The 12,203-nt window shown below is 46.8% G+C and overlaps 1 protein-coding gene across 24 annotated transcripts in view; it reads left to right on the top strand.

The window, feature by feature from the left end:
* Positions 1 to 12,203, top strand: part of DOCK9 (dedicator of cytokinesis 9) — a 288,486-nt gene that overhangs the window by 123,692 nt on the left and 152,591 nt on the right. For all 24 annotated transcript variants that reach the window (XM_027973748.3, XM_060394649.1, XM_060394644.1 and 21 more), the window contains exon 2: positions 10,750 to 10,866. In XM_027973748.3, the coding sequence (XP_027829549.2) occupies positions 10,750 to 10,866 (117 nt within the window). The remainder of the gene's footprint in view (positions 1 to 10,749; positions 10,867 to 12,203) is intronic.

Genomic DNA, 12,203 nt, shown 5'->3' with positions numbered 1-12,203 from the left:
GGAGAATTCCATGGACTGTATAGTCTATGGGGTCGCAAAGAGTTGGACAGGACTGAGCGGCTTTTACTTCACTTCATTTCTCTTCCTGAACTCAGCTGTTTAGAGGGGATTGACCAGGCCACAGAGGAGACCCCAGCAACTTCCTATTCATAACTGTGTATTTTTTTAAACCCCATTCCTCTTTTGATGATACAGATTTCAGGCCCCACAAAATCTGGTTCCACCCGTGAGCATACTCCTCGGCTTCTCCGTTTTCTCTGCAAGGGGTCTCCAGGCCACCCTGAAGCCTGGCTGACTCGTTTACCTCTTGGACTCAGCGCTAACCACTTCCTTTAGGAAGCACCGCACTGTTGGGCCCCTTCACTCACTGCGTGCCTATGCAATGCAGGTGGTATTTCAGGGGCTGGACAAAGCAGAAATCATTTAGACATAATACCAGTAAATAAAACAGAGATCTTTCCCCTCCTGGAGCTGGTAATCTAACAGGAGTGGGGAGGGGAGGAGGGTCAGTTTCACTCTAGTGGTCAAGTGCCACTCCTGGGTTCCCATTGCTGTCGGTCACCGTGTTCTGCCTCGTTCACACGTCCGCCTGCCCACTGGCTCGTGAGCTTTCTCGGGGTGGGGACTGTGTCCTTTTCTTCTCAGGATCCCAAAGACCTGGCACTGTGCACGTGGACAGGCTGCATGAAAACGCATGGAGAGAACGAAGACATGTCTGCTAACAGCCCGTGCACTGGGGGAGGGGGACAGCTGCTCATGTCCTGAGCTCACCCTAATTATAGGAAGGTGAGGATTGCTCCTTCAAATCTGACAGCTTCCAAGAAGTTCCTGGTGGGAGTATGGAGTGAGTGAGAGTTGTATGCAAAACGGTGGTGCAGAAAGGCTCAGGGCTGCAGGATTAACATCTGCCTTCAGAAGCCCCCTTCCTTCTTACTGCAAGCGCCCCCTCCCCACCCTCCACTCCAGCAGCAGTGCTGGGTCCTGTGGGGCAACGTGGAGAAGTGCACCATTTTGAAAAATGTACTCAGTTCCATGAAGGCTTTTCATCTCAGCCGATGGAGGTTTTGTAGCTCACAGATAAATCAAGGAAGTCCTAAATTCTTTATAAGCAGAAGCGACGCATTTCTCATGTCTTAAAATAGAGTGCTCCAAGAGCTGCTGTTTCCTCAGTTTGCTATTTCAAGCAGTGGCGTTCAGGGTTTCAGCTTGTGTTAACATTTAATTACCAGACACACAAAAGCAAGAAATGACTAGAAAGTTCACGGGAAGCCATCATGTCAGAGGGGAGAGCAATAGAATCAGAAAGCCTTTTTGTTCAGCTAGTCTCCTGGTTTTCAAGGCTTCGTGCATGCTTGGCCAACGTCGAGCTCATTTGTGGGCCAGCACTCTCCCATTCTGCTGGATGCCAGAGGAGTCTTGTTTTCTTGGTGCTGAGAACATTATCTGACTTCCAATTGCCCGTGGATCTGGAACTTCAATTTGCGTGGATGTCAAGCGGCCAAACCTAGAGCAGCAAATGCGGTCGGAAGGACTGAGTTCAGCAAGGCTCTGAGGGAGATGGACTGGAGGGAGTGTGGGTCCTGGCCTTTGGCGCCCGTGGGAGCTGCATGGTCACTGGAGGCCAGCCTGCTGCTTTGACCAGTAGATGGGGATGGGGGCCCTATGCATCAGCGGCTCACCTGGGCCCAGGGTGTCCCTTGAGATGGAGCCGCTTCTTCCCACCATCTGGTCACTTGAACAGCCCCAGGGTGTTCTGAGTCCCGTCCAAAGAAGCCAAGGCTTGATTCATTGAGAGAAAACCATCTCTGGGCCCGGAGGAGTTTGCTCGCTCCATCCCGCCCCCCCGCTCCCAAAACTGTTCTGTCCTTTCCGACACCACTTGTAATGGAAGCGTCTGTCTGGATTTTCTTTGGGCTCAGACCCTGAATTCCAGTGTCCTCTCTGTTTATTATATAGTTTTCTCCATGTTCAGCCTTTTGTTTTTCCTTCTCTATGAAAGTCCTAGCCATTGTTGTCTGTTTAATATGTTCCTGGAGCATAGAAGAAAGGTTTTGTAAATAGGTTGGTGACATTGAATGTATGTGTAGCACTCACTCAAGAATAAAAAACTCAGATCACTGTCATGCCAGCAACACTTTTAATAATAATGTTAAAAGTGGCATTAAAAGTGCCCCCCATCCCCATCTACTGGTCAAAGCAACATTCAGTAATAATAATTACATTTATTATGTGCCTGCTGTTTGCCAGGCTGTGTTGAGCATTAATTCAATGAGGCCCAATAACTGCCCCACGTAACTTCACAGGCTCAGTTTTTTTTAACCACTGTGCTAAAGATGGCCTTCAACTTGATCAGTATCTGTGTGGTATGTATATGGCCCTATCAGAGCAGATCCAGATTTTCTGAGCAGTGAAACTTAGACTTTGGGGGCTTTAAGAAAAATAATTCAAGTTACAAATACAAAATAAGGCACAGAAGTGAATATTTATTTAGAATTTGAAAAGAAATCACAACCATTTACAACGTTTAAAAAGCCAAATTATCGACATCGAAAATACAGGAAAACAATACATTTTAATCAGTGAACCTCTTGACACACCTGAGTAATACTTTCTTTGAGACATTTTTTGGTTTCATACTCATTTCACCTCTTCATACAATCATGACTTTGTGTTATCAATCTGTGTCACAAGAATTAGATCATTCCGTCTTTCCTGTAGCAAGATTAGTTGAAATTTGTATTTGATTAATCATAGTTTAGAAGCGTTTAGCTTTGCAATGTTTGGTGACATCACGTGAACTTTAGGATTGAATAAATCTCTACTAGGGTCATCATATAGGAGCTGTGTGCCTTGGGGGCATTCTGAGTTTGTGCGACGACTGATCTGCAATACCTCCAAGCAGTTCTGGTCCAAAATCTTGGGATGTGCCTGTGTTGTGGTATGGCTTCTGTGCATCTCCTTGTCATATCGCCTACATGACATTGGGAGGACCGACTTAATGAGCCATGTTCCTGTAAATCTTCCTAAACCAACATGCCAAGCAACAGTCGACCTCAACAGAGATGTATGGAGCCTGGAGAGGGGCTCTGCAAGGGAAGGGCATTGAGCTGTCACAGTGTCTCAGGGTCCTGGGCTCCATGCTGAGGGGGCATAGAGACAAGGAGACCCGGCCCCGTCCCAGGGTGCTAACAGTGGGGGAGATGAGCTCTCCACGGGTCATTTCAACGCACGGCCGAAGGAACTGCACCCTAGGACTGCTCCTAATGAGGCCACAGTGGTCAGAGAAGGGATAGGCTGCCTTCTGATGGGCTGAGGTGGTGCCCCAGTTATGTGGCCACGCACTGCCTGCCCCAGGGCTAGGGCAACCCCGCTTCCACTTTCTTGGCAGCTCTGCTTGTGTTAGATTTGTTTTTTTAGAGCAATGATTCTGCTGCTCATAAAGCCTCTGTGGACCGCTGCAAAGGGCTGTAGGATTGTGACAGGTGGGTCGGTGTGGGGAGTGACAAGCACACTGCCTGTGTCCTGGGCCCCCAGGTTAGAGACGCCACTGGAACCCACGTACCCACGTGCCCAAGGAGGGATGAGCTGTCGCGTCAAGGAGTTCAAACCCTTGCCCTCCTGAAGAATTCTCGTTCTTCCCCCAGCCCTTGCGAGGCAGCACTTCCTTGGTGACGTGAGGAGATCTCACAGCCCGTGGACGGCAGCTGATGCCATCTCTACGTCAGCTCTGCATCAGTGTCTGCCGGCACCTGCCACTAAACTAAACTAGGTGTTTCCGAGCCTGCCTCTCCCCCACTCCAGGGTTTCTTTGACTCAGTTCCATAGCTAGTCTCCAGGGAAGGGCAGCCCTCCCTCAGTCCCAAACTAGGTAAAAGCTTTGGCAAGTACTGTGTATATACATTTCTGAGGGGAGGGGCCCTCTGTCTCAGGGAGTCCATAGCCTCAGGGAGATAAAAACTCTCCGCATGGCCTCATTCCATGTTCATCCCTGACCTCACATATTCCAGCACAGCTCCTGGGCCATCACTAGTCCAGGTGTTCTTCAGAATCCCTGGGAGAGTTGCTTCCAGGATGGTTGGTCCCCGCTCCTAGAGCTTCTGATTGAGGCTTGGGATGAGGCCTCAGAATTTACATGTTTCAGCTTCCCAGGTGATGCTGATAGTGCTGTTCCCCGGACCCTGCTTTGAGAACCACTGTTGTAGACTGTTGTGGCCTCGTAGCACCACAGTCCCCTCCCTGTCTGATTTCACAGTAACCGAGAAATGGATGTTCATACATACGGACTTTTTAAAAAAAAGAATTTATTTTTAGTTGGAGGATAATTGCTTTGCAGCGTTGTGTTGATTCCTGCCTCACATCAGCATGAATCAGCCATAGGCATGCACAGGCCCCCACCTTCCCGAAGCTCCCTCCCACCCCATCCCACCCCTCCAGGTCATCACAGAGCACCAGGCTGAGCTCCCTGTGTCAGACAGCAGCTTCCCACTAGCTGGCTATTTTACACATGGTAATATGTGTATTCCAGTGCTGCTCTCTCAATTTGTCCCATTCTCCTCTTGCCCGACTATAACCATAAGTCTGTACATTATGTATGAGTCTCTATTCCTGCCTTGCAAATAGGTTCGTTGGTACATTCCATATGGGGATTCCATTTTTCTAGATTCCACATATTTGCATTAGTAAGTGACATTTGTTTTTCTTTTTATGACTTACTTCACACCGTATAACAGGCTCTAGGCTCATCTCAGAGAAGGCGATGGCACCCCACTCCAGTACTCTCGCCTGGAAAATCCCATGGATGGAGGAGCTTGGTAGGCTGCAGCCCACGGGGTCGCAAAGAGTCGGACACGACTGAGCGACTTCCCTTTCACTTTTCACTTTCATGCACTGGAAAGGAAATGGCAACCCACTCCAGTGTTCTTGCCTGGAGAATCCCGGGGATGGGGGAGCCTGGTGGGCTGCCATCAATGGGGTCACACAGAGTCGGACACGACTGAAGTGACTTAGCAGCAGCAGCAGGCTCGTCTGATAGATAAGAGCATTTAAGCTCCAAACGAGGGAGGGAGCTGACGGACCTGAGTATAGATTGAGCTGCACATTATACACACCATGAAAGCACAGTCACGCAGTGGACATGTTCCCAACATCCTAGACCCGGGAGCTGGCCGAGCCCCATCCTGCCTAGGGAGGCACAAGTGTCCTGGAATATGGAAAATTCAAGCAGGTAAATGTGTAGAGTTCCAAAACCTGGTAGTTCTAATGGCCTGGGAGCGTTGTAGGAGCGTTGGCCATTCATCAATTTAGGTAGTTCTGGATCCACATATTTCTTTTGAAGATAAACCAAGAACTGGTATGTCGACTATACCTCAATTGGAAAAAGTAAAGTAGCCCTTCATATAATCAGGCTTCATAAGATGCCTGAACTCCTGCTCTCCGTACATCCCGGCTTGGCCCGGCGATGCCTCAGGCTTACTTTATGTGCATGGTTGCCTCCTCAGCTTAAGCTGGAAGTTTAATCAGTAACTCCCTGTGTGATGGGCCCGATCCCCCGCACCCCTCAGCTAGTGACTGTCCTAGCCCTGAGTCTAGACGGGCTCCAGTGTGCGCATTCATCAACAGGAGACAGCGGTCCTCACTGTGACTTCCAACTCAGAGAGCCACAGGGCATGCATTCCAGCTGCTCCCTGGCACCCGAGGAGCCCTTCTGACGTCAGGCCCCCTGTCACTGATGGCCAGCCCTCCCACTTGCAGTGAAGATTGCTGTCGTATCCTGCCTCCCATCAGCTGTACGTGGTGGGGTGTCACTCCACAACTGTGGCCTCTGACTTGTAAGAGTCCCCGTCCAGTACATCATTGATTTTCTCTGTCGCTGACTCCAGGTTCTCTCTTTGGCCTCATGGCTGGGCAGTTGCAAGGACTGCAGGACTGTGGGGTGCAGTCCAACACTCTCGAGTCATGTCACCAGGAGAAACACTGAGCTTAGGTGTGTCTAGATGGCTTTAAAGCCAAGGTCATGAGCCAGCTCTGCACTAAGCCTCTTTCTTCTGAACCAGGAGTCTGGCTGTCTGGTAATTAACTTAATCTCGTTTTGCTCTTCAGTTCAGTTGATCAGTTGTGTCCGACTCTTTGCGACCCCATGGGCTGCAGCACACCAGGCCTCCCTGTCCATCACCAACTCTCAGAGCTTGCTCAAACTCATGTCCATCGAATCACTGTGCTGTTTGTGTGTCGTTTTCTGTCACCAGTGATGCTGCAGGCCAGCTTCCTACACTGGTAGGCTGAGGTTTCCCCCCCAACAGACTCCCCCCAAAAAGCACATGTGACCAGCTGGAAAAGCTTAGTGGAGCTGAAGAACAGTGAACAGCTGTAACCAGTGAATCATCACTTTAAAGAGGAGTGGAAAATAGGCAATTGTGCTCTTAACCCGCAGCTTGGTAGACACTGGCCCCCTCATGTCTCCCAAGCCCCCCTCCCTGTCATTTCTGTGTGTCTCCTGTTGCTGTCTTTAACTTGCCCTTATGTTCCCTCCATCTCTGCATCTTCTACTTCCGCCACCCCAAGGTGGCTGTCACCTGTGTCTCTTCTTCTCCCCCATCTCCATCTTGGCCCTTTTCCTGTCTTTCTTCACCAGTCTCCACTCTCAGCCTTTATCCTCTGATGGTTTCTTTCTTCGCTCCTCCTAAAAGCCACGTGTAGAAGGCAGGCACTGGGCCAGCTATCTGTGTTTGAAGCAGGAGCTTTCTGCCTTGCTCTTAACTTAGGTAGCAGGTGGATGGCTCTCCTCTGGCCCCTTTCCCCTGGAGTCAGGGGCTCTGTTGGGGACAGTACCCTGTGCAGTTGCTGAAAACCTCACCCCGGTCAGGTCTCCAGGAGTTGTTTCATTGAGCAACTTAAGGGTGTCTACATGTGTCAACTCTTCCCAGTCCTAGAGACCGCAGAAGACATGTTATTCTTCCCTGCTGCTGCTGCTGCCAAGTCGCTTCAGTCGTGTCCGACTCTGCATGACCCCATAGATGGCAGCCCACCAGGCTCTGCCGTCCCTGGGATTCTCCAGGCAAGAACACTGGAGTGGGTTGCCATTTCCTTCTCCAATGCATGAAAGTGAAAAGTGAAAGTGAAGTCACTCAGTTGTGTCCGACTCTTCACGACCCCATGGACTGCAGCCTACCAAGCTCCTCCATCCATGGGATTTTCCAGGCAAGAGTACTGGAGTGGGGTGCCATTGCCTTCTCCGATTCTTCCCTGAGATTTCCTTTATTTCTAATTCTTCCCTGAGAGGTAGGATTTGAAACATTGCCATCCTCCTATGAGCTTTCCTGATTCACATGCACCATCCCTCTTTTAAAGGAGAGGTTGATTTATAAACTCTTATAAACACACTGTACCGTGGTCGAGCGTTGGTGAGCACTGACCCTTCGCAAGGCAGCCTGGGGAAGGAAGAGTTCTGAGTGACGAGAGACTGTGTTCTCATCCCTTTTGTTGGCTACTGGGTGACTGTTAGCATCGGGCTATGAGCTCAACTCCTGATCCTCGGTTCTGGGGCTCAGTCGAATGGAGTGATGTTTCCACGCCTACCTCTTCGTGGTGTTAAAGGATAGCCTGAGGCATATTAAACATTTCAAGAGTTGGTTTGAGCAAAAATAGATTCGAATTGAGCAATACCCAATTCCCAGAGGTTGGGAGTGCTCTGATGGTAGGAGCTGGGGAGAGACTTCTGTAAAGAAAAGTGCAGAAGTAAAGAAAGGAGCTATCGACTGGCTCCAGCACAGAGCCTAGTTGGCTGTTTGTGCTGGGTTGTCCTTAGTGTTTTGATTTCATAACCTTGAGGCATTTATAGGCTTACATTTCCGTTTGCTTACATAGGCAGCCACCTATGGCATTAGAAGCACCTTGGACTGATGGCCTCTGGGTTTAATTAATTTAACAGTGGATTAAGTGTGATCACCTGTGTGAAAACACCTTGAAAGTTAACAGCGGCCCACAGAAGCAAGGTAGTCCTAATACCTACAATGTTACATTAAATACTGCCAAGATACCTCCAGGGGAAAACTATAGTTAACCTCATTAACAAAAGCATTAGTTGGTGTGCTAAATAGCAAAAGTGATTTATGACTATGTTGATAGTTTTCATTTATGGAAGATTTAAGAAGTCCAAGTTCAGTCAGATGGTGAGAGCTGTCATTAAATGCACTTAAGATGTAAACGTATTGTCTGTATCGGTCCATAGGCAGGAAACATATCACTTATTTGAATGTGGACAATTAACATCCATTTTGCCAACAAGCACCTGTAGACTGATTACTATACACAGCATAACAAACTGAAATAAAGGAGGAAATGATTTAAGTTGAATTAACATACTTTGGAGAACACTTTCATTTTCTATGACAGTTCTTACTTGAAAATAACTACCCACTCCAGTACTCTGGCCTGAAGAATTCCATGGGCTGTATAGTCTATGGGGTTACAAAGAGTCGGACACAACTGAGTGACTTTAACTTTCACATTTTTGGGGGCCTCTTTTAAATGTAAAAACAGTTTAACATTACAAATATTTTGAAAGAAGAAATTACCTACACTTTACACAAGACAGCTTTACTTTTTTTGATTGTATATATTTTTAATCTCCATCCATAAACATGTACTTTTATAATAATTGTGCACTTATTTGGGCACTTTTTTTTTTTCTCAGAATATTTTGTAGAGTCTACTTAAATCAAGTAATTGACATTAAAGATGAGCATTTTATACTTCTACTAGAGTAAGGTGACTGCCTCAGTAAGAAAATTGAGAACGTCCATGGTGTAACACAGTAGATGCTTTAGTTCTTGTTCACAGGCTGTTTCAGTGCCTGTTGTAAGCAGGCAGCCTTCTGCTGGGTGATACAGGATCCAGACTCCTTCCATCTTGGGATTGCGCCCTCCCTTCAACCTCCTGAGTCCACTGCTGGGTCCACTGTGTGCTGCTGGCAGCGGGGCATAGGGAGGGAGCAGGGGAGAGAGGCTGTCTCTCAGATCCGGAGGCTGGGAAGTGCAAGATCAAGGCATGGGCAGATTCAGTGTTTGCCTAGGGTCCGCTTTGGTTCATGGATGCTCTCTTCTTGCTGTGTCCTCACATGGCGGAATGGACAGGAGAGCTTCTGGAGGTCTCTCTTATAAGGACACTAATCCCATTCATGAGGGTTCCACCCTCATTACCTGATCACCTCCCCAAAGCCCGATTTTGAAATCCCATTGTTTTTCAGGATTAGGTTACAACACATGGGTTTTCAGGACACAGTCAGTCAGTCTATAGCAGAGGCTTTTTATGAGCCAGGCTTGGCAGCCGGCCACATCCCTTCCACTCACATGCCGTTGGTCACAAGACAGTCATGTGACCACACCCAACTATGGGGAGGCTGGGAAATGTAGTCCAGCTCTATTTGGAAGGAAAGGATACAGATTTGAGGAACACAGGGCAGTCTGTCACAATTTCTAATCAAGTTGCCTTATACCAGATATCTTTAGTATTTTTCCTATATATGAACTGACATTTTACTATATAGAGCATTTGTTGAAACTGTATATATCAGATGTTTTTATAAATAGTTTCAGAAATAATATTGCAGTAAAGGACTTATTGATATAATGAAATTATTTCTGATAACTGTGTGTGTGTGTACATGCATGCATATGTATCTCTTTAGCACTTGGCATACTGTGCTATAATTAGTTGAATATGTATCTTTACTGTTGAGTTAGCCTAGTTAGTGCCTTGTATGTGGAAAGTGATCACTAAACACTGTGACAATGACTAGAACTAGATGAGATTTTTTACTGACTTTGGAAATGGCTAGAAAAGGCATATTCTTTCCAGCTCATTGCCTCATTCTTCTGATTAGTGCATGCTAGGAATGGCCACCACTATCCGCTGGGGCTCACCCACAAGCCCTGGTTTAAGTACTTTTTCCCCCTTACTGGCCTGGTTTTAGTCCTGCTCACATTTCTCTATATTTCTGTGTTATATATGTAAGTAGGTAGATAGATCAGATTAGACAGGGCTATTTTGAGACTCAGAAGAGTTTCACAGAGTTTTATATAAAATTTTGAGCTCCGTGGATGTTTTAAGCCCAGGACCAAGAAGAGATGGTCATGGCTGGAGCCACTGGCCGTTGTTGCCAGATCATGGCTGGAACCCCAAGCAGGGTGGCTCTGGGAAAGCTTAAGGCTTAGAAGGGGACTGACCTAGCCAGGGGTGACCCAAGATGACTGGAAGTTCCACCAGACCCCATAGCCTCCTTTGTACTTAAATAACCAAACAAGCAGAGGACCAGGAAGTGTATTCTGTTCTTTTGAAAACAGCTTGTTTCTCTTGCTTTTGATTCTTCCTAACAGCAGAGCTGCCACACTCTCATTGTAGAGAAGTTGGAGAATGCAAAAACATGTAGAGTAGGATGGATAAGGGGCCTGTGCTTCAGGCTTCCTGGGTGGCTCAGTGGTGAAGAATCTGCCTACCAATGCAGGAGACGTGGCTTTAATCCCTGAGTTGGGAAGGTCCCCTGGAGAAGGAAATGACTACCTACTTCAGCCAGTTTATTCTTGCCTGGGAAATTCCATGGGCAGAGGAGCCTGGTGGGCTACAGTTAGGGGTCACAAAGAGTCGGACATGACTGAGCGCTCATGCACGCATGCAGGATGTATAAAGTTCTTCAGTCTTGAGAAGTCGTGTTTATCTGTAGGTGTTTCAATTGCTTATCTCTTCACCTTCCAGGCCAAGCCAAAGCTGATTGAGCCGCTAGACTACGAAAATGTCATCGTCCAGAAGAAGACACAGATCCTGAACGACTGTCTACGGGAGATGCTGCTCTTCCCGTATGATGACTTTCAGGTGAGGGTAAATAGCATCGGCAGTCAAGCTTTACAGATAGTTCTTTTCTGTCTCTTGGTTTATTGTTGGGTTAGTTCATTTAAGGAATTAAAAAATGAAAAGAAGAGATGCTATTTAAGAGAGAAAAGTTATTGCCATTATCTTGTTCCAAGCATTCCCTCATGACTTGATTTTTTATTGGTATTTTTTTACATATGTATGTGTGTGTGTGTACACACAGAGATATGAATATATGTTACGTGTGTGCATATATGTGAATATGTGCATATTCATATGCATAAAACACACATACATATATAACACAAATGTTTTCTCAAGCATTTATCTTTTATCTTGAATAGAAGTGGTACCAGTTCAGCCGCTCAGTTGTGTTTGACTTTTGAGACCCCATGGACTGCAGCACCCCAGACTTCCCTGTCCATAGTCTGGGCTAATTCTGTAGATGCAAGTGCCTCCTACATCTTAGGGAATTTGTTTGAAGAGGATTTTAGGGGTTTTGCCCAGTGCCTTGGAGTCTTAAGGATGGGATTGGCTCAGAAGTGGTAGAAGGTTTTGTCAGGTGTTATTTTAAGCTGTCACTTTGGGAGACTGCCTGGAGAGAGGCCCTGAACTGCACATGGGCTCCCTGAGAAGAGTTTGGGGCTCCTGACATCCAGGAATGTCCTAACGTGTACCTCACTGATACAGTGACAGGTGCTGTTTCTGGGAACTCAGTAGCTGCCAGCAGAGGACTCAGCATGAGTGATGGAACCCCAGTCACGTTAGATGCTTGGCAGCCTGGAGTCACATCCATTCATTGGAGACTCCAGTTACTGCCCTTGCTCTCCTGGGATTTAACCTTGGAGCTTTCTTCTTCTCTACCTGATGCCGTTATCATCCAAGACTTGTCTGTCCTGAATTAAACTATTGCCCCCCGCCCCCACCTCTGCCTTTTTTTTGAAGCTTCCTTGATTCTTTGTTGTTTAATTTTAAAAACTAATATATGTTTGTAACAAACAAATAAGCATGCCCTATTGAAACACTTGACATTAAAAAGCCTCCCCTCCACCTTCTTTTTAATCCCACTCCCCAGAATATCAGTTGCTATATATACAGTTTACTGTGTATTCAATTGTCTTTGGAAACTTCCATGTTAATAACAATCATCAAATCATATTCTTTGAAGTTTTTTATCCCCTACCAAATTTAAGAGCTTCTAGTTTACAACAAAGGTGAGAATTTTCACAAATATTCACTTGTTCAAACTTGTGAGAGATACTTGTGGAGAAAATGATGATTCTTCAGTTCTTTCCTGAAAAATTCGGAATGCCACAGAAATGAAATTGGGCATTAGTGGG

This window comes from Ovis aries, chromosome 10, assembly GCF_016772045.2.
Source record: "Ovis aries strain OAR_USU_Benz2616 breed Rambouillet chromosome 10, ARS-UI_Ramb_v3.0, whole genome shotgun sequence".
NCBI lineage: Eukaryota > Metazoa > Chordata > Mammalia > Artiodactyla > Bovidae > Ovis > Ovis aries.
The sequence above is the reverse complement of the archived record's forward strand: the minus strand, read 5'-3'. Positions and strand labels throughout refer to the sequence as shown.